The sequence below is a fragment of the Anguilla rostrata genome, chromosome 11, assembly GCF_018555375.3.
Source record: "Anguilla rostrata isolate EN2019 chromosome 11, ASM1855537v3, whole genome shotgun sequence".
Classification (NCBI taxonomy): Eukaryota; Metazoa; Chordata; class Actinopteri; order Anguilliformes; family Anguillidae; genus Anguilla; species Anguilla rostrata.
In genome coordinates this window covers 27,434,905-27,457,313 of record NC_057943.1, presented here as the reverse complement: position 1 = coordinate 27,457,313, position 22,409 = coordinate 27,434,905, and the positions used below count along the sequence as shown (strand labels likewise).

The 22,409-nt window shown below is 45.1% G+C and overlaps 2 protein-coding genes across 6 annotated transcripts in view; one reads left to right on the top strand and one right to left on the bottom strand.

The window, feature by feature from the left end:
- The window catches only part of zgc:56699 (uncharacterized protein LOC405758 homolog), a 42,317-nt gene extending 24,859 nt beyond the window's left edge, over nt 1–17,458 (top strand). The window contains exon 8 of the mRNA XM_064299145.1: nt 16,885–17,458. Within this exon, the coding sequence (XP_064155215.1) occupies nt 16,885–16,886 (2 nt within the window). The 3' untranslated portion in view covers nt 16,887–17,458. The remainder of the gene's footprint in view (nt 1–16,884) is intronic.
- Nucleotides 12,620–22,409, bottom strand: nr4a1 (nuclear receptor subfamily 4, group A, member 1). Of its 5 annotated transcripts, none has more exons than XM_064299141.1 (8): nt 22,250–22,402; nt 19,693–20,122; nt 18,630–19,417; nt 18,337–18,466; nt 17,974–18,137; nt 16,941–17,143; nt 15,434–15,612; nt 12,620–14,687 (listed from the first exon to the last, which is right to left on the bottom strand). In XM_064299141.1, the coding sequence occupies exons 3-8, from the start codon at nt 19,413–19,415 to the stop codon at nt 14,431–14,433; spliced, it is 1,719 nt and encodes a 572-aa protein (XP_064155211.1). In that variant the 5' UTR covers nt 19,416–19,417; nt 19,693–20,122; nt 22,250–22,402; the 3' UTR covers nt 12,620–14,430. The 5 variants fall into 5 exon arrangements, with proteins under 5 accessions (XP_064155211.1, XP_064155212.1, XP_064155213.1 ...); XM_064299142.1 differs by having other exon boundaries at nt 19,693–20,093; XM_064299143.1 differs by having other exon boundaries at nt 19,693–20,058.

Genomic DNA, 22,409 nt, shown 5'->3' with positions numbered 1-22,409 from the left:
GACTAGCAGCCTATGCTGCACAACGGTTGGTTATGTTCGTGCATTAATTTATCGTTTTGGCAGGTTGAAGTGACGCACAGAGGAAATTCTATCATTAATGAGAACATGGTACAGTATTTAAGAAATAAACATTTTTCAACCTGGCAAACTCTATTCTTATATTTACATTAACCGACTAAAATTACAGTTAAACTTTTGCTTCCATTTATGCAATGATCAGAACGCACACCAGATGGCAACAAAGGGAATGAGAAGCTCAATTGTGTAATCAATGGTAAAGTGCGTGTGAATACACGTGTTTTTATACATTGCTTAGCCACACTCCACTCTCTTATCACATCTCCATTTCATTCCCTTAATGTTGTATATCAGTTCAGATGTCAAACTGTGTGTGTGTGTCTGCACATGTGCCCATGTCTATAATTAAGCCTGTTGTATAATATGAATATTGATATCATATGTAAAACAGAAAATGTGCTGACAATTACAATGTCCTAAGTATGATGTTTATCTGTTATATTAATGTCCATCAGAAAGAACGTGGACAGGAAACAGGATTCAGTGCAACGGAATTATGCTGAAAAGGTACCAACCCATGTTCACTAAATAAATAAATAATATATGGCTACACACTCACATGCCAACATTTTTCATCCAGTTAATGTGGTAGGTCAGTTGGACAAAGCTAGAAAGGGTTTCAGACAAAGGCAGAGGTGCAAGTTTTCCTGATTGATCAAGAAATACCCGTTTTTTTCAGACCCTAAACAGTTCAGAGACAGAGGACTGGGGTATGTCATTAGTGCACTCAAAAATATGTTGCACTTTGATTTTCCAGCTGATTGCAGGAGGGACTGTACGGCAATAGAGCCAAATCCTGTTTGGCTCAGATGCATTTAGGGTCTGAAAATCAGTATTTCTGCGTCAATCAATGCGCTGAGCTTTCAGGCTACTGTAAGTCAGGCTTGTACTGTAAGTAAGTAGGCTGCTGTAATCTGTATATGCAAACCCCGCCTCCCTGCATCCCTTTAATTAGTCATTAGGGATGTTACAATACCAAAATTTTGGTAGATACCAGTACCAGTGAAATTCCATAAATTTTGATACCTAATTTGATACCGTGGTAAAAAAAAATAAAATAAAAAAAGAAATCCCATGTATTTTAAACCCATGTTTGACAGGGCTATTGCTGCAGGAGCACTAGGCTACTTTTCACCATTTCACTTATTGTTATTCGATCGTATTGGTAGTCATTCCCAAGTTCCTCAGCTTCCCTAGATGTCTCCCTCTGCTTGCACTAGCATGCAGACAGACATACACACACATGTATGTGAGCAGCCAGTGCTCTCTACAGTAGCAATTGATTTGACTATGCTGACCTCTCACCTCAGGCCTGTCCATTGTGGTAAAAACCTGCCATGAGTTTCCTCCCACTGGCATAGCTCACGGTGTCAAAGAGGTGCACAGGCCTCCTGATCACAATGGGGTGGGGGCCCACAAGAAGGGACATTTTTACAAGTTACAAAAATATAAAATCAAATCATAAATGTACAATAATATAATATAATATAATATAGTGAACTCAATAATATAGTGTTGTGGTATTATCTATCCAAGCATACTAAATCGTATGTTATGTTGACTTGCATGTTGTTTGTATGCACATATTAAGCTGAAATTGATGGGAGTTGCCCCCAGCCCAGCCCCCACCCCTAGTCAGGCCTGCGGCCACGTATCAATTTACAAAAGGCAGCGGCTTGTTATCACCACTAATCCAAGAATGCCCGGTTCTCTCGAACACACAGGCCGTCACGTCTAACTGCCATTATTAATTTCATGTGATGGCTTCTTATTTTAAAACTGCAGCCTATTTTTAGTGTTGCACACTGATGGAAAATTGGCTTTACAATGCCAACCACTTAAAGAGCTGCAACGGTATAAAATCGACTCAAATAGCATCATGCTGTTATATGCTGATCATAGAAACTACTTGCATTCACTACCAAATGTACTTCAGAGTTAGAAAGTTTTAACTTTAAATGTCCAGTGATATGTACTCATGCATTTGCTATATTTTAAGGCACACACTGCATTTAGAAGTCTTGCATGAGCCCAAAACTGGTTACTAGAACTTTATGATTTTTGTTATATAGTCTACATTTCGAACAGTGACATTCTTGTATATGTAAAATAGGAAAGTGTAATGAAGATATTTTTCTTGCTTTCTATTTATTCCTCTAGTTTATCTTCTTTTTTTATTTTATGCCTTTCTCCTCTCCTCTTGCTATGGTTTTCTAAAATCTCCTCATCTCTTCTCCTCTCCTGATATTTACTGCTAGGTTTGTTGTCGTTGTTGTTGTCATTGTCGTTGTTGTTGTTCTTCTTCTTCCTTCTCCTCCTCCTCCTCCACATTTTCACTCCTTTCCCATGCTGAAAAACTCAAAAATTATATTTATTACGGCCATCCCGTTCCCCCCCCACATTTCTAATGCCACTTTCTGAATAAATGACGTCCTAGAACCTATAGTGTCTGCCAATTTCAAATTATGAAGGAAATTTTGACGTGTCAAAAAATGCCCACTGGACTGTCATTTCAAAATGGCTGACCACATCCATAATATGTGTATGGTGACAAATTTATGCAGATTTAAGAACAAGTGTTATTGACCTTCTCTCAAAATCACTTGGCAGGGCTCAAAAACATATGTGACCTAACTTCAAATTGTGTGACCCGGAAGGACAATTCCACAGGCCCTAACTGACAGGTACCATTCAATATATTACAACATAGGATTTTATGATGTGATGGGGCCCAATGTGAGATCTTTTCATGGTGCCCAAAATCCCTGGTGTCCACTATCGGAGAAGGCAGACTGTGTCCACAGCATAGTGACAAGGAGATTTTCAAACTTTACAAATGTGCTTTCAGATGCTGGACAAGTGAAAATTGATCAATTGATTTTGAGTCAAACTAAATTCATTCGGCCCTTCTAATGGACAACCTTTCATTTTCTTTCACTCCCACCAAGAGATAGGTTATGGTATTAATTTTGGGTAGATGCTTTGCCGGTGGTTAGTAAAATGCCTGACCAATGAGGGTCCCTGCCCTCAGCTCACTCTGTGTCACGGGACTGCTCAAGTTATACCACAGTTTTGAAGGACACCTGCCAAACAGTTGGCACCTGTATAATTTTAAAATTAACACTGTCATTCTGCCAGTAATGCGTGCTTTACTGGAATAGGATTTAGACAACAGCGTTGACCTTTGGGCTAAAAATAGGGTGAAATGTCATTAATATGTTAATAAACATGCCAATTTTCGCTAGTAAAGCTCATCTTCAAGTACCTAATATGGTTGATTATAACTGCATTTGGCTTGTAACTATCAGATTAAATTGCACTGTAGATTTCATCCAATGGATTCAGCCAGCATTGGTGGGCTTCCCTGTAAATCATTTAGTTGTTTTTGTTTCAATCTGGCACGGGTTTTCTACGGACTCGCCAATCAGAATCGTTCAGCTGAGGACAGCAATGATGTCTTGAGTGGAATTGTGGGAAACCTGGTGGGTGGGCATGACATCGCTGTGGTTGTATTCTAGTGACTCCCACATACGCAACCAGGATGACAAAAAAATGTGCATCCAGGTAAACTGTGTCCCTCCACGAACCGCTCCCTCATTGCCCATCTTTTGCCGTGGTCTGGAGACTCATTTCTTCAGACTATACCTGGACAAACTAACTATCACCACTCTGCAGGGCACTCCCAATCTGGGATCATTTTTTATCACTTAAATCCCCCTCTTTCATGCTACACATGCACCATCTGTGCCACTTTCATGTTACGTGTACCTCCATTGTAACATTTTTTTTCTTTGTGACATTATCTTGATGTTGTAGCTTGTCATGCCTCCTAAATTGACTTAGATTAGGTCAGAAAGTAATGTTTACTGTGTGAATTGGACTTAATGTGTTCATGGCTATGAATAACCGTTACAAAATCAGTATTGTACCTTATCGGACCTGTGTTTTGTAGTTGTTCCAATGACCTTCGGGGTGTACTTATTGTATGTCGCAAGTCAGACTGGAGTCCAAGTCCTGGACTTGAGTCCTGCAAGACTGTCACATGACCCCACAGCATTAACCACAGAAGAAACTGTTCCGAGCAGCAGTGTCCCCAAAATAAAGGTGCAACTCTGACTCCTGTGGTCAATCTGGCACCTACAGTCTGCCTGCATCACCTGCATCAGGTGCAGTCCTACTGCACATCTGCTGTGATTGCTCGGCTAACAGATTGAGAAGCAAGAAGGAAGGAGGGTCAGCTGATTTTGTTGGTTTAGGAGGATGTGTGCAATAGTCTTTCCCCTTTCATACCCTCAGCAGTGGGACCTACCAACTGTTGCAGTTGGGCATTCCACACTGTGGAGGAAGATTTGGCTTCCTCCTGGGACTTCAGAGATCATGAGTATTCCATAAAATTCTGTTATGCACTGATGCTCACTTCCCATTCATTACATAAATGTGTTCTATTTCAGTAGCTCATAAATGGGCGGTAAACACTCAGATGGTTCGCTCGCTGTTTGATGTTATATTAGGGCTTCCTGTCAGTCCCAGCTGCACGGTTGACAGTGTTGCTGATTAAGCCTGTTTTTGACTTGTTTTCATCCTGCTTCGTGCCACAGGGCAGATTTTTGCTCGAGTGGGTATTGGTTCCGTTCCACAGCAAGCTGAATAGAGGGACAAAGGGAATTGTGGGAAAGTGCATGAAAACATTCAAGAAGGGAGGAGAAAAAGCCAGTTAGAAACATTTCAAACATTTCCTGAGTGTCTTGATTCACCGCTCCCTACCATCAGAGCTGCCTTCAGACAGGGGGCCTTGTTCGCCTCTTGGATTTTTTTCTCTGTAAGGAACTATTTGTTCCAGAAAAACAGTGTAACAGAATCAGAATTCTCCTTAAATGAAGTTTTTCTAACTGTATGATTCAGGATTTCCTTTGCCCACGCATTTAGAAATGCCTCCAAAGCTCCAAAAGAGGGGGTGAAAAGAAAAAAGGAGGAAAAAAGAGAAACAGAATGAGATTCCAGTGTCTGGTTTTACGTCAGGACAGAACTGGAGCCACCACGGATTTCTAAAGAGGGCTGTTGTGGAGCTCAAGGGCTCTTCTGTTGCGCCCTAGTGTGTTGGTGACCCTAGAGGATACTGGGTTCTCCCAGCAGTCAATAGGCTTGTTGTCTCAGTACTTTTAGGTGGCAGTTCCTTGCCAGCGATGAAAAAGCCGAGTTCCTCCATCCTCTCGGTCTCTCTCTCTCTCTCTCTCTTTCTCTTACACTCTCGTTCTCTCTCTCTCTCTCTCTCTCTCTCTCTCTTATACTCTCGTTCTCTTTCTCTCTCTCTCGTTGAAACCTGAAAGCTGAAATATGAAGAATGGAGAGAAACTGTTGGTTAAGAAGCCTGCATTTGTGCGCCTCGAAGGATGTTGGAGGGGCTAGGAATCACGCTTGGTTTGCGCAAACCAGTGATCCAAGAGAAGCATTTGAATGCTGGCTTTTGAGAGAGCACAAGCAATGAGAAGGTTGGACAGATCTGCTAGCCACACAGCACAGGCTGTTGCTGTTTCAGTAGAACTTCTTATTATTTGTTTGCTTAGTTGCATTTTATGTACAGTTTGAGTCTTCAGAGGACCCATGAACAGCTGTCCCATTATGTGACCTTATTCACTTGACACCTGTAATCCACACAGCTATATTATATATCAAATACACAGGCATATGCATGTTCCTGGGTACATTTTATACAGGTTCATATTCCATACCACATATTTTCCATGCAGCTTTTTTCATACTGTATAATTGTGATCAATTCAATCAGGTATCCTTGACTGAGCAGGGCTCCATCTGGTGGGTTGCCAGATCATCCCGCACGTCTAATTTTAAATATATGCCGAATCCCTGCAGGAGGCTGCTTGAAATAGCTCAGTACTCCCTGTTCTGGGACAGGCATTCTACAGGCATTCTACAGGCCCCCCCCCCCCCCCCCGCGGAGAAAGATTTCGCCCTAAAGAGTTGCATCTGAGCGCGTGCCAGCACTGGTTTTTCCTGCTGTCCCAGCAGCGCTGATGTAACAGAATGGGGGAGTTCCGGTATGCGTGCCCCTGATGTTGGGCTGTGCTGGCATGCTGAAATGTGCCAGGACCTGCTTGTGACTGTGTGTGGCTGCAGGACAAGTCAGCTAGCTGAGATTGTGTATTTTCTTATTTTTGTAACTTGCTCTGTTCAGCTGAGTAAAATAAAATTGAACATTTCTATCAGTTCAGGAAAATAAGCGCTTTTGTGTTGGTGGTTCATCACTGAATAATGGTCTTGCCTTCCATAAGCTTAAGGTAATGTGAAAATTGTATCAATTACCGTCTACATTTTTTGTGTGTTGGGTGCGTGCTCTGCCACGTTTTGGGCGGGATGCATTTAAATGACTGAAACCTGCTTGAACCCATGCTCAAGATGAACAGTTTGAAATTGCTCTTGAGCATGGCCCCTTCTGGCTATTCAAGATCAGAGAGTCAGAGTGGAGATTACCCCTCTGCGCCCGCCCCCCCCCCCCCAGTTCCCCCAATCTGGCCCCCCGCGTCCCATCCGTCTGTGTTCCTTTTGCCCTTGGTTATCAGGGGAATCGCTGCCAACAGCTCCTAGACCCTGATCCAAGACTTGTCATCTGCGGACGAAACCGGAGCCCCCCTGTCACTCTTATTTTATAATCGTAACGTTCTCGTGTTCGCGGCGCGGGTTTCCAGCGCGGCCCTCCTGTGTGCCGCGGGTCCAGTTCGCCGAGGAACTGCAGGCGTCGTAGGGGGCGTGTAATATCATCCCTTTGAAGGTTATAAATCTCTTTTTCATGACTGGACTGAAATGCGGTGGTCTTTTCAGGTTGCTCGGTAGTGTTGAGGAGTCTGTGGTCCTGTTTTCACAGTGAAGGTTGCCTTTGTGTTGGGTTGTTGTAACAGTCAGTGGATTAAATAATCGGTGTGTCAGGTGGACAGGAGAATGACAGTGTGACATGTTACACCTGTTTTCACTCCCTACATCATGTAAATACAAATGCACACACACTTTTCTGTCTTTTTGTCTCTTTCCATGTTTTGCACACGCAAACTCTATTCTCTCCTTCTCTCTCTCTCTCAAACTGTAATTCTCTCTCTCAGACACCAATTATCTCTCTCACACACCATTTATGTGTCTTTATCTCTCTCTCTCTCTCTCAAGCACACATACACACACACGTCTTCCTCCTTTATTTCAGTCTACTCTCTGATTTACAGGTTGAATGGCAGTGTCCTGGCACAGAAGGTTTCTGCGTACATGCTATACATTCTACAAAATGACAAACTACCTGCATTACAGGGACATTTCCAGCAACGCCGCATTTGCTCATCCACTAGTTCTTTTCTTGCCACTTTTTACCTCACTTGCTGGTTTTTTGGGAGGTCTTGCTTCATCTTGCCCAATTTTCCTATTTCCTGTTTTTCTGTAAGGCGTCTTTGTGACAGTGTCTGTAAAAAGCAGTATACACAAAAATGTATGGAGTAGAATTAGGATGGATTGGAAAATTTCTTTCTGGAAGTCTTGCACAGTAATACTAAACCAAATCTGTGATTTCCCCAGCTGTCTGATGATTGTAAATTTGCTGGCTTGTGTGATTCTTGAAGGTGTTCTGTTATCATGTTCTGTGCCTCCATGCTACATGCTAACATCTGTAGGTCATATACTAATGAGGAATGACATTGAGGACGAGTTCGCCCATGGAACTAAAACAACTGCTGCCTGGAGCCTGGGCCTTCAGTTTGGCAGGATGTGGGGTCACATTGTAAAGTATCTTTTTAATGACATCAACTTGAGAGCCAAGCATTGCAGTTTAATTATACACACGTTGGATGCAATATTGCTGTGCTACGATCAGCAGTATTCCAATCATGTACAACCTTGGTAGAGTAATACAGTGGTTAGAGAACCGGATTTGTGAGGCTGTGAGTTGAGTTTCAACGTGCCACTGCTGTTGAGCAAAATACTTAGCCAGGATTTCTTCTGTGGAACATCCAGCAGTATAAAACTGTTGCTCTGGATAAGAGCATCGGCTAAATGCCTGACAGTTTTTTGTTACATAAACCTTTGGTATCCTTAGATCAGGACTAAAAAATAAGAGATTGTATTCATTACAGCATCTTTCAAAGTGCTTCTGTGAGAGGGGTTTTGACCCAACCTCCACCGATGTACAGCGCCCGCCAGGGCATGGCAGCCATTTTGTGCCGGAAAACTCGCCACGCTCATTCAACCAGTTTCACTATGGGGGTTACCAGGGCAACAGATTGGAGGGGAACCAGGCTGGCGGTTTGGCCCGTGTGGCGTCCCGGTCATTCTGACGGATCAATCCATCAGGTGCATAAGCTGTGACCACTTCCCTGCCAAGTCATTTGTCACCAGGCCTGCGCGAGGGATGGATCCGGTTACGCCAGGCCGCGGCGCCCAACAATGGCGGGCTAAAAATACCCGTCTCTGGGTCTCCACTTTCACACCATCTGTCTCTGTGCGGATCCAACAAAAGCAACGGAGCTTTAAGCTTCTGAGCGGACGGGGCTGGGGCAAGGCCGGGGCGTAGGAAAGGGGCAGGTGTCTGTTTTTTAAAAACTTTCACAGGCGGGTATTTGTAAATTAAACTGGATTTAGTGACAAGTCCTGAGTGAGTTTCATTTACCCGGCTTCGACTCACAGCCAGAGTCCTGAAATGTATTAATATGTAACTGGTAATAATTATGTGCCCATACATTCCCCCACAAAAAGCAGATGTTTTGATTCGTTAGAAGCTAGTTTTGTTCAGAATTTTTTCAGAAAATTAACACTCAATCATTAATCTTTCAGTCACTTAAGTGTCAGTGAACCTTCTTTCCTATTCTTGTGACCCTTCCTTACCTACAATGTAAAATGTAACACAGTACCCAGTAATTTGCCAATGTGGTAGCTATATTTTCAAAAGATTTGGATATATGTAAGCTACAATATTTTTATATAGCTCTGTGACACCACCATAATATGTTCATGCATTCTTTGCATAGTCAACATTTGAAATTATTGCCACAAATTTTTTTATTGCCTGCTTTGCAGCAAGGATTTGGCAATCACCAAAAAGAGGTTTTTTCCTATGTGAAGCATCACACTGATCACTGATGGCAGTGCTGAAGCTAAGCAAGTGTAAGGCCGTGCCAAACCAGAAGATATGCTTTGTGTAGGCGTACAGATGTGTTGTTTGTTCACAGTGAAGACTTCACTGTTTACATGTGTTTCGTTCGGCTCATCTATAACCCCTCTTTCATATGTCATTGGTAACAGGAAGTTTAACAAGGTTGACTAGCTTAAAGGCATTCTTGCTGATTATGCTTGTTTTATGAATATTACTCGACAGAGGTGGAAGGTCCAGGGGTCAGAAAGTAAAATAGGACAACGTGTTTCTTTTACTCATGAAGTCAGCCAGCCGATTTCACTAATTAGTTCTACCTTCTGGCTGAAGAATTGTGCTAATTAGCAAATCTAGGTGATTGGAACAAAATACTGGGGAGAACTTTTACTTTCTGAACCTGGATTTTCTACCTCCAATTAAATGGAAAATTTTGTCCGGGGGACAAAACATATTTTAAAAAAAAAAAAATTAATTGAATTCATTAAGTTTTACAAAAAGAATTGTCACAACTGGGTTCGTAGTATGGCCCAGCCTTAATTCCCCCACAAAGCAATCCCAGAGTGCCAGCGCAAGGAGAAACTCCCTAAATAGCTCACAGTAAGAAACCTTGGGAAGGATCAGACTCAAGGAGGGAGCCCATCCTCCTATGGCCGGCTCAGGGTGACCTCCGCAGTCAAACAGGTTTCCTAAAATGGTCTAAATCAGTGCATGGCGACTTGCGTGCAGGTCCTGGGATTGGCTGGTGCACAGATTCAGGAAGTGGCTCTGGTCTCAGGACCGGTGGGAGGCGGAGACAGGAAGAAGGACAAACCCCAATGAAAACGCAACATCTCATCAGGGGTTTTGTCACCAGATCCACCAGAGAGAGCGACGTGGGCGCGGCCGCGGCTGCAACCCGGGACCTTGTTAAAATGATTGATCTCCTCCTGTTGGAGGAGCGGTTTCCTCGCCGATCAGGTGCTGGGCCTGGCATCCCCGGCTACGCATAGCGAAGTCAGGTGGAATGCCACGGCACAAATCACACTGACTGATTTAGGCCGCAGAACGCCGTGCCCCCGGAGTATGTCCCCTCCGGGCCCGGGTCTTTCAGAACTGGGGGGCCCTCGGTGACCCCCGGGGGTCCGGTGCAGGCTGCGAGAGCTGACAGAACAGAAGCCGACCCGAGCCTTCTGGCAGCTGCTGTTTCAGCGGCCCGCTGCCCGCCGCACCTGCAGCGCATAAATTGTGAGCTCGCCGCTGCTCCACGCCGACTCGCGTGCGCCTAGAGTTACATGGAGTCAGGACTAGAAAAGAGGTAAACACCTGCAAGCGGCAGGCTAAGCTAACACAAGATACTTTCCACTCAAGGGTACAGTCCTATCGCCCCTTCTTGGATTAGAACCTGTAACCTCCCAGTTACAAGCCCATAAGTTCCCAGTTCCATAACCACCCCACCAGCACTCGTACTGACACAGTTATAATGGTGTTTTAGCTTTAAAATTGTATAAATCTGTGGTGCATAACGTGGTTGATGTTCAAAAATAGATCATGGGTAGGGGGAGGGACAGACCCCTATCTCTTTCCTCTCAGTGATCACCCCATTCTGCTCGTCCTATGGCGTCATTTTTTCAATGATGCAAGACGAAGGCCCGGCTTTCACGCGGCCATCTGTTTAGCCCCTCCCTCCGTGCCACTTTCCAGTCCACCTGCCAGCCTCAGCTTGCATTACGTCCAGCCGGGTTGGGTGTCCATACCGCGCTTGCAGAACTTCGCGTACTTCCCCTCCTGCCACACCGTTGCGTCTACCGGCGTGCCCTGCCAATGGTGACACCTTGCGCCACAAGTTGCCTGGATTAGCCCAAAGCCAAATAAAGCTTTATTTTTATTCCTTTCCTAAAAAGGAAATCAACATCAAGCCCCCCCCCCCCACCCCACCCTAGCACTTTGTTTAGTGTTTATTACCAAAATTGCAGGACTGCAGTTCAATATCAAATGATACCTCAAATAATAGGGACTGGTAGTGAACTCCAAATGCTGTTGGAATGCATGGGGGCAGTGATGGCTGTTGAAGTTCAGCACTTGCTTGAGTAAATGGGTGACTGTGCACTTGGTAAATGGTAAATGGACTGCATTTATATAGCGCTTTTATCCAAAGCGCTTTACAATTGATGCCTCTCATTCGCCAGAGCAGTTGGGGGTTAGGGGTTAGGTGTCTTGCTCAAGGACACTTCGACACGTCCAGGGCGGGATTTGAACCGGCAACCCTCCGACTACCAGACAATCGGTCTTACCTCCTGAGCTATGTCGCCCCTACACTTAATCACTTAATCTCAAGACCTGTGCCAGACTACAACAAGTGAATTGAATGAAAGAATGAAACATTGCATAAATATAGCATTTTCCAGACTCTCTAAGTGCTTTACAATGATGTGGGGGAACTCACCTCAACCACCACCAATGTGTAGCACCCATCTGAGTAATGCATGGCATTCATTTAGCACCAGAACACTCAGCACACATCAGCTGAGGTGATGAGAGAGAGAGACCCATATTTAGGCAATTAAATCAGGGGATGACTAGGTGACAGGCTGACAGAGCCAGGTTGGGAATTTAGCCAGGACACCAGGGAACCCCCTACGCTTTGTAGTGAGTATCATGGGGGTTTTAATGTCCACAGTGAGTCAAGACCTCAATGTAACATCTCATCTGAAAGACGGCATCTCCTACAGCACAGTATCCCCATCACTGCCCTTTATTCAACCAGTGGGAAGATTTCCCCCTGCTGGCCCACCAACACCTCTTGCAGCAGCAACTTAGTTTTCTGAGATCTCGCACCCAAGGATTAACCAAGCCCACACTTGCTCAGCTTCAGCTATTCAGCAGAAGCAGGGTGCATGGTGGTATGGCTGCTGGCGAAGTGTGCATGCTTTCATCATAACTGAAATGGTCCACTGGTTCCCTATATAGTGAACTAATTAGAGTCTCAGCCAATTTCTAGCCATTTATGGTGTACGGTCATAAATATGTGATTCGAATGTTCTTAACTGAACATTTTAATGCTGATGTAACAATCACTATTGGCAATTGAAAGCAATGCAGTTCTAGAACTCTGACTTAGGATGTTCAAAAAGCATTCCAAAAAACCTACTCTTCAAACGGTTAATAAAGTGGCTGAGACCCGAGTTAGTCCACTTTTAAAGGAAGTAATGTACCATTTGAGACATAGCCCGCCACTTTTATTATTTTATTGCTTTTCAATTATGTTTTATTGCAAAGCATGTTGCATTGCAGGGCCGTGTACAAAATGTGCTGTATAAATGAAGGTCGATCGACTGATTAAGCAAACCCTGGCATGACTTTTAGGGAAAAAAATCCTGAGTGACAGGTTTAGGAAGATGTACAATACTGAGGCAACACAGCAAAAACATTTATGCTTTTTAATATTAAATTTTTGTGTAAATATATTTGTCTTTTGTGTGTACCACATAACCATTAAAATTAAAAGCTCTCACACGTCATGACAAAACCCAGCATCTCAAAAGCAACGTTTTCAACAACAAAATAACATTTGCACTAATGCAGCGGTACCACAATCCAGATTTCATTGTGATCAGTGGCTGTTTGAACCAGTTTCATTTTTCTGTTCAGTTATGAGAAAATACAAAAATGTTTAATAAAAATTCCCCTAGATTCACTTAGGTTTTGTCAAAAGGACAAGAAAAGATAAAGTATATTTACCTGTTTAGCCTACATACAAATAAATGCCTGTTTTGCACACATGTAGTAAGCATACGTAGAAAACATGTTATACTATTCATAAAGGCTGTTAAAAATGCTGTACAAAGTGCTCATAGCTGCTTGTGTTCCTGTCACATTTTGTCACTTTAAAAAACAAACAAGTGAAAATATTCTCCGTAAGAAGGGTATATAAGGCAACACTTGTAAGGTTAACAGTAGTTTTTTTCCCACTGTCTTTCTCTCAGTTTATCTAGGCGAGTGATTGACAGAACCGTCAAAGTTCTGGGAAATTCTCGAAACTTCTGGCGGGAGACTCGAGAAATCAGGACACGTGACCCTTTACACTCAGTAATTGGCTGAAACAAACTGCAGCTGTCATGTGTTTTACCGTCATTTTTCTCATCATTCTCACTGAATGACATTCAAGACTCTAAGGCACTGTACAGGGATGAACCAGAATCCTTGTAGAACAATAGCCATTCAGGGTTTTCTCTAACCGAAATGCAGGCTAATGTTTGCGTTGGGGGTAGATAAGGATCGACTCCTAATGCTGATAATCCCACCAGAATTAAGAGCCAGAAACCTTTGCTCTGAACCTGCACCCTTCTTTTGGTCCAAGGCCTCTCCCGTACTCAATATGACATAAACTTGCATTGAAAGCACGTTCCCGGTGTGCAAAGAAGAACGCTTGTATATAATGTAGTTCATATTGGAAACAAGCAAGGCTCCGTTTGAAAAACACTCCCACTAAAATACAAAAAATGGGCAGGACCTCCCAGCTGATGAAAATACACCCTGTTTAAATTGTGCTTTTGGGGTATCCCCTTTTTGCCAGCAATGCCCTCTCTAGCTGTACGTTGCAGTGCGGCCTGTATTTTCAGATGGTCCTCTCTGGCCCTTGGCGATGTGCGTATGCCACGTGTCTTAGTTCCTGTCCATAACCGTTCCACCCTCCCCCAATCCCCCCAACCCCGACCCTCCCAAAAACAAAAAATCCCTTGGTTTGTACAGATGGTTACAGGGTTTGCGCAGTCAAAGCCATAAAAACACACAAAGATGCAAACAAACAAAATGCACATGGTATTACATAAATGCACTGCGCCATTTCTTATCTCTCTTTTCACTAACAATCCAAATAATCCAATCTTTGCGACTGAGAACAGAGGAAGGAGAGCTCCAGTCCTCTTGAAAGTGGTTTCGTGTGGATAGGCGGCATCGGGCAGCTATGTGCCTCCCCTGGCACTCAGTGTGCTCCAATGAGACGGGACCAGAAAGGAAGTTGTCCATTCCAGAACAATTATAATAATATTACAAGGCTGTGAAAGTCTCAAAGGCAGTTAGGAACCTGGTAGGTTGTCCAACTTTGAAAAAAAAACCCATTCAGTGCATTTACATCTTCTACAGTCTCTTTCCCCACCCCACCCCACCCCTTCAGTCCCAGCACCATTTTAGAACCAGCTCCTGTCCCCGTCCTCCCCCCTCCCTGGCCCCTCCCCTCAGAAGGGCAGGGTGTCCATGAAGATTTTGTCCACGATGGGGGGCGGGGGCACCAGGTCCTCCAGCTTCAGGTAGAAGATGCGCTGGAGGCCCTGGGTGCAGAGGGTACGCAGTTCCGGAAGTTTCCCCAGGAGGCGGGACAGGTAGCTGGACCGCCCGCTCTCCGACGCGTCGCCCGTCACGTGGTCCCTCAGGCAGGCGATCAGCCGGTTTTGGAACTCCTCCACCCGCTTCGGCTCCTTCAGGCCGTGCCGATCTGGAGAGGCAGCGAAACGGAAGGACTGTGACTCCTCTATTTTATTTCTCTCGTGCTCTCAGCAGGGATGCTGCCTTTGAACCTCTTGGTCATGTGACTATAACCACCAATAAGATCCCAGCAGCTGAGTATGGTACTAGGCTACATTTACTGTCAAGAACACAAACAAGTATGTCAGGTGCCTAGTTTTGTGTGCGCACATGAGCACTGTTTAGCCACGTATGTTTACACAAGATTTTCATGCATTTACACAGGCACTGAAAGAGGGCCTTTCCTTTCCTGTCCAATGTCGTCACTAATTTACTTCATATCCTCGGTCAGCAGCAGGTATTTTACTGATATTTTTTAGATTACCACTGAGATTAAAATCTCTTTCAAGAGTGAACTGGTGAGATTAACAGCAGTACAGTTCACACAGCATAAAAGAAGAGTTTACAGACCAACACAATACATATAGTAATACATATAATACAATAGTCATTCACAACATTAAACATATTTAATTTGGGGAATAACTGGGGGGTTTGTGGAGCAGAACCAAGGCCAATTCTACAGAATTTTATGCTAGAGCAGCTGTTGTGCGCATCAGAAATGAGGCCCTTCACGGCGTGCTTCGGTGAATATTCAGTGGTGTATGCGTACATCACGGCAGAAGTAATTATCGCAAGGCTTGTAAAAGTCGCTCAGGATAAGGGAACCTGCCAGGTGGATAATGGCGGTCATAAATCAGGTGGTGGGGGACTCACCTGTGATGATGACGAGGGCGGACAGGCAGGAGAAGGAGGAGACGTCCAGGTTCATGCGGTGTAAGCTCTGGGAGAAGTCCATGATGGAGTCGATCCAGTCGCCGAAGCCCCGGATGCACTGCATTCTGTGCAGCACCACGCCGTTGCAGAAGATCAGCTTGTCCTTCTCTGGGCTCGACCTGCAGGGGGCGGCAGAGAGGGGAGCAGAAAGGGAGAAAAGGACTATTGTTAAAATTTGGTCTCCAGGAGAAGGACAGAAGAGTGTAAGAAACTGAATACACACACACTGTCAAGAGACTGTGTGTGTGTGTGCGTGTGTGTTTGTGTGAGGACCAAGGTGGTTTTATATATCTTGTACTGTGCCAACGCTTCTTACCAAGTAACATATGGATGTGCATATTCAACATCTTAATAAAGCAGAGTAGCATCACTAAAGACTGGTTACACTCTGTCAGAGGCTTTGAACAAATTATCAGTTGTGTGATGGGCTTGCAGTGTGTAATGATTATCATTTAAATAATATACAATATACCAGTAAGACACATGAACATCTTTGGTGATTCTAAAGTAAAACAAATTTCAGGCCCACACTGGCAGATACCGTGCTTGCATTCTGGTCACCTGCCAGTAGGAGGCAGAAAAATGCTGAACTGATTTCTCAGTCTGTTACCCATTTTCCTTGCAAAACTAGAACCAGGCTAGCATGAATTAGAACCAATGATGACTAAATGCACTAAGACTGCATGCACACTGCAAACAGAGCCACAGCACGAGACATTGCACCGATTGGCGATGGTACTGCGGTTCTTTCTCATTGTTCCTCTCCTCTGTTTTCTCAAGCAACACGGAAACACAGCGTGCAGACTCTGACCACAGTTTGCGTCTAAGTAGGCCAGCAACGGTAACACTAGCAGGCTGAGGTGACATGAGCCAGTGCCCCAGAAAGTATTGGGGAAACCCCCCCAAAATCCCCTACTCGGGAACCTGCACCCGAGCCAGCAGGCCCGGTTCACATCATGTAGCAGAACAGCAGGAGAGGTGATCAATGTTTGAAGAAACCCTTGTGCAAAATTAGTCCTATAAACTGGTTTCAAATCCTGTTCCCTAGATATGTCATGTTAAAGCAATTAAAATGGAACAAAAATACACCAGTAAGTCTTCTTTTTTAATTAAATAACAGCTGGAGCTCTGAACCATCATAGCAGTGTTGAGCAGAAGTAGAAAATCCAGGTTCAAAAAGTACAAGTCCTTCCCAGTATTTCGACCCAATCACCTGGATTGGCTAATTAGCACAATTCTTCAGCCAGGAGGTAAAACTAATTAATGAAATTAGCAGGCTGAGTTCTAATGTGGAAGAAACACACAGCAGGATGTTTACTTTCTGAGCCCTGGACTTCCCACCTCTGGTATTGAGTAAGTGAATGTGCCTTTGTCTCTTTAGAGAGAGAGAGAGAGAGAGAGAGAGATGTTGAACGGAAGCAGGAGCAGCTAACGGCGTGCGGCCTACCTGTACGCCAGCCGCAGGATGAAGAGCTCCACGAAGGCCGACTCCAGCAGCAGCTCTTGGTCCTCGGCGCAGAAGGCGGAGAACCCGGGGATGCTCTCCGCCCACTTGCGGATCACGTCCATGGACCCCGTCAGCAGGTCATAGAACTGCCGTATGTCATCTGCGTCCTCCTTCTCCGACAGGCTGGCCACCGTCTCCTGGTACTGGACAGAAGATCCGGAAAAGGTTTTGTTATTTTAAATAATTTATGCATCCTTGCGCACAATAACATGTTCACATGGGCGCAGGCATGAAAATGATCAAACTACACCTTGCTGTGTTTCTATGCAGTAGCCATTCTGAAAATGGCTCCTCTATTTATAGCTAATCTAAACCTGAAAACAATTCATCAGCTCAAAAAAACAGACAACTTTTGATCTTAGTACTCTCTTTTATCGATCTTTAAAACTTGGTAGCTAGTTTGTGCAAGCTTTGTTTGAGGCAATAAAACTTCAAAATCAGATATTGAAAAAAACAGACCATTTGACATTAGTGATCTCTTTAATTGAACTATTAGCCTCAGTAGTTAGTTTAGACATTAAAACTATTAATTTGGGCAAGGTCCCAAAAATGATTGGGAGTAATTTGGAAGCTGGACAACCAGGAACAGTGATATCATTAGCGGTCAGCAGGGATGGCTGATGTTACAAGTATTCACGCTATGCAAATACAGTGGGGTAAGCTCCACAAAATCACTTGTGTTATACCAAAGTGAAATATCCCTTTTAGGTTCCAGAGTTGGGAAATTCTGTAGGAACGCCACAGAAAGGCTCTGCATGAAAACGCTTTGCTGCTGCCCCTTCACTGTGACAGTTTCAAACACTACCAGCCTGTGTGTTCCAGGGCACTCAGTACAGTAGTTAAGATAAAAGGAACAAGGAGCCTGAATGGGCTGAATGGCCTGTTCTCATCATAATGTATTCCTATGTTCTTGCATTACCCGGCTGTAACTATGGCATCGGGCCACCTGTGCGGGCTTGATCGCGGCCCTCACCTTGGAGTAGTCCAGCTTCCCGATGGGCGGGTTGGAGTCAATGTGCGCCCGGACGAGGGCGGCCATGACGCTGACCGGGGTCGCCGCGGAAACAGGGTCCTGCACGTTCTTGGGCTTGGAGGGCAGGCGACCCCTGCGGCCTTTCAGGCTGTCTGTTCGGACGACTGCGGGAAAGGGAGGGAGAGAGAGAGCGTGATGTAACCGTGAACAAAGTCACTGTGGGTGTGAGGGCAGTCTCCCTTAGCAGGGAGCACATTAGCCAAAGTAGATTTAGTCCAAATTTGATATCCTTTGTGTGTAAGGCAGTGGACAGAGGCCAGCTGGGAGGGCGGACGCGGTTAGCCTCACCGCAGTTAGCCTTACCTTCCTTCACCATCCCCACGGTCAGGCACTTCTGGAAGCGGCAGAACTGGCAGCGGTTCCTCCGTCGCTTGTCCACCAGGCAGTCCTTGTTAGCCAGGCACACGTACTTGGCATTTTTCTGAACAGTCCTCTGTGTAATACGGAAGATAGAAAGTTCATAGCATCAGAAACTCTAACCTCTTAATAAATATGGCAGTTCGTCATATGCTTGGACAGAATTAGAGAATGGACAGTGAGGCTTCATAAACCGCGTAAAGTGGTGTGTGAATAGGGCATTGGGGGGGACCCCTCACCTTGAAGAAGCCCTTGCAGCCCTCGCAGGTGCGCACCCCATAGTGCTGACAAGATGCGCTGTCCCCACAAACCGCGCAGCGGCCCTCGTTCCCCGTGGGGCTCTGGTTCTTCGGTGAGAGCGCCCCCTCCATTAGAGCCGCCCCCTCCGCGGGGCCGTGGTGATCCAGGCCCAGGGGGCCGTAGGGGAGGGGAGGGGTGTGCTGCTGCTGCTGGGGCGGGGCGAAGGGGTCCTGTCGCTGCTGGGGGGAGAGCTGCTCCGCCGAGGGGGGGCTGAAGGTGAAGAAGGCGGGGGGCTGGGGCTGGGCCGGCTTTTCAGGCCCCCAGCAGCTGGGCCCCGGGGAGTAGGCGCCGAAGGGGGAGTCCCAGGCGGAGACGGGCTGCGCCTGGTAGCCGGGCGTGGAGGGCGAGGGGGCGGAGACGGGGCTGCCGTAGCAGTCGGAGCCGCACGAGGACAGCGCCTCGTCCAGGTAGCCGAGCGCGAAGGTGCCCGGGTAGCAGCCGTACACCTGGAAGTCGTCCAGCTTGAAGGGCGACTGCGTTCCCGCGGCGACGCCCCCCGCGGAGCCCGAGCCCGCGGCGGCGATCTGGCACGAGTACGCGTCGAACTCGCCGGCGTAGCCGCCCACCAGGGAGTTGATGCTGGGCAGGGAGGGGGTGGGCAGTTGGTCCCGCTGGCCGCTGTAATCCATGGCCAGCTTGGCGGTTAAGTCAGAAGTCAGGAACTCGGAAGTGTAGTAGTTATTCTCGTAGGGCTGGGTTCCATACTGGCTGTGAACACAGGTCATTTCTGTAGGACAAGGGGGAAACAAAACAAAAAAATATAAATAAAAATATAGTTTTCCCATTTAGAAATTACACAGTTACATGAACTTCAAAAGGTACGAACCCAACATCAGCTAACTCTTGAAGGAAGCGATATTGGTTTTGCTTCTACCACGTGGGGCACTTTTAATTAGGGCCATCTAATTCTAGGAACTAAATAGGTTCTGACAGATAAGTGGGGGAAAATATTTTTCTTTTGCCCTGGGAATGGGAAACCGAAAGAGCATAAGAGTCAACAACCTATTTCTGCCTTTTGAAGGCCACCGCGGAGAACACTTGAAGGAGCAGATTGATGGTCCTCATATTTAAGCGAAGGCCTCTGCAACTCCCAGGATAGGAGATCTGTTGCTCCGGCACCGCTCTCTCCTTGACTCGTGACTGCCCCCCAGGAGAAGGGACGGGGGGTGGAACGCCAAACGTTGCACGGCGGTTAGCCCAGCTGCTCCTCCTTAATCCTCAGTCAACAGCGACACGGGAATCCCGCAAATAGACGGACCACTTTCGACACCTCCCCGCAGCCCTCCTGCAGGGGGCGTCGCTGCCGGAGCCCGCCTTGTCTGTTCTTCCCTGGACTCTGATCCTTTGCCCCTCTGTGATTCTGGAAAACTTGGAAAGTTGGGACTGTCTGTTGGGTCTGCCACCTAGGTATTGCATTACCAGACCATAATACCTGGAAAGCCCCACCGATATAAACATGCAGTAAAGCTCCTGGAGGACTGACAAAACTAAGGGGTGCAAAAGGGGTGGGCGGGGTCGGCTTTCAGAAAAAGACTGACTGCCGGATTAAGGGAACACCGTTGAGAAGCCTTGGGTGGTGCTCATGTCATTTTTTTATTTATTTTTATGTTCATTAATGTTCATGCTGCTGTCACCGTTCCTGCGCTGAGGCCTACCTTCAAAATATAAATTGTTTTGGTTCAAATAGGCATACAACTTAAGCGTGGTTAATTTATTTTTGGAGTAAAGAAATATATTGTCTTTACTAGGCCCGCACACAAGCATAAGCTCAAAATACCCTTGACCTACGACCGACGAGCTAACATAAAAGAGCTAAGATTTCACCTGTGAACTTAACTACGCACGCACGAACACACACACACACTAACACGTGCCATGTTCTGTAAACCTCCACACCTGCGCTTTGCGCACATCCTAGTGCAGATGTTCCTTTCCTCCGCTTGAGGTGTGATCACAGCAAAGCGCAGACAAATCAACATTTTATTATTAAAGTGTGTAGCCTTTATATTTTGACCAGTTAACTATGAATCGTTAAAGGAAGTCAAAATATATTTAGTTTCAGAACTACATACATTTTGTTCGGCTGATTCCCATTGCAATAATTATAAAATGTGCAAAATAAATAAATAAATAAATAACACCACCAAACAGAAAAACAATAGTTTTATCAATCATACCTGCACATTTCGATGCGTTACAGTTCTCGCGAAAACGCTGAGGATTTTATAGTTTAAGTAAATAGGCTGTGGTCACTTTAGGCTCGGACCGCAGGCGAGTGATGCCATACAGAGCGCTGAACAACCAGGAAGTTAGATGGACTAGCCTCCGTGTAGTGCAAAGCCCGAAGACAGCGATATGGACAGCAGGTGCAAAAATATTCGTTATTTAAACTGAAAGTTAATATACTTAAAATCCAGCAGTGAAAAACACCAATGCCGTAAACTGTACATTTGGCTGCATACACGACCAAAAACGTAAACTGATATCTCTTGCTGCATTGCATGAAAACGCGCTAATTTAGTATTATTCTTGTCGATGGTTCTCGGGTTATTTTACCCAGTTGGAGCGTTAACTTGGCGAACGGTGCACACTCGGCGCTCTGTGTGAGCCACTCACCGAGTTGTGCTGTAATTTAACGCGTCTAAAGATGGTTTACCCTTCAGATATACGCACCTGTTGCCATATCCTGTAAAATGAAATAACTCGTGTACAAGCAAACCTTTACACTAGCTGAGATTTTGTACATACGCATGTAAGTTTGCAACTGGGTTCCAAAAGAAAATGTAGACTCCAATTATTATATTACTACTATTAATATTGGTTTGCATTATGTGTTTGGAATTGGAACTATTGTGAAATGGCCACAATTTTTTGGAACCGCTGCTACTAAAATTGTTACGTTAATGCCTCCTGTCGAAGTAGTTAACAAGCTAGTCATGGAGATTCAAAATACACCGTTCTGCTTTCCTCCTTTAGCGAATAGTGCGCGTTACGTAGTAGCCTAACATTGCTATGTTGCAGAAGGCTAATGACAAGACTGCTTCAAACCCAGTCATCGACCTCCTTTGTAAATATATGTACCGACTTGTAAAACATAAAACAATGTTTTCTTTGCAAAGAAGTGGGTTAACATTAAAAGTGTTTTTCGTATATGAGAACAAAAGCAACAGCAGCAGCAACACGAATAATAATAATAATAATAATAATAATCATGATCATCATCATCATCTGTTGTACCTTAACTATCGACATGCTTTCGCAACTTGGGAAAATATTTTCCACGGTCATTCAACATGTTGCAGCTCCCACTGTTTAGCTGTAGCCTCGCAAATATATAGGCAATGAGAACCAATCGACTAGAACTATTAGCCGTTCCATATTCCTACCGACAAATAATCACGCAAGGCTTCTTGCATATTCTGTTCAGCCTGCAGTAAAGTACTTTTTGTAGTTATCTACACGCCCCCCTCGAATGACTTATGACTTACATTGGGTTATAGATATTCAACAATTTACATGTTAAACTAGCAAGCTACACAGACATAAAACAATGACTTACCGACTAACTTTATCCTCTGTTGTCAGGATTTCAAGTGAATTGTATTCCAAATGACGGACCAACATCCACAGACATCTGTCACATCTTACGCGGAGCGGTGGAGTTCCCTGGTCAAAAGCTTCGGTAACATTTATACAGTCAACGTATTGTGCCGTTACGT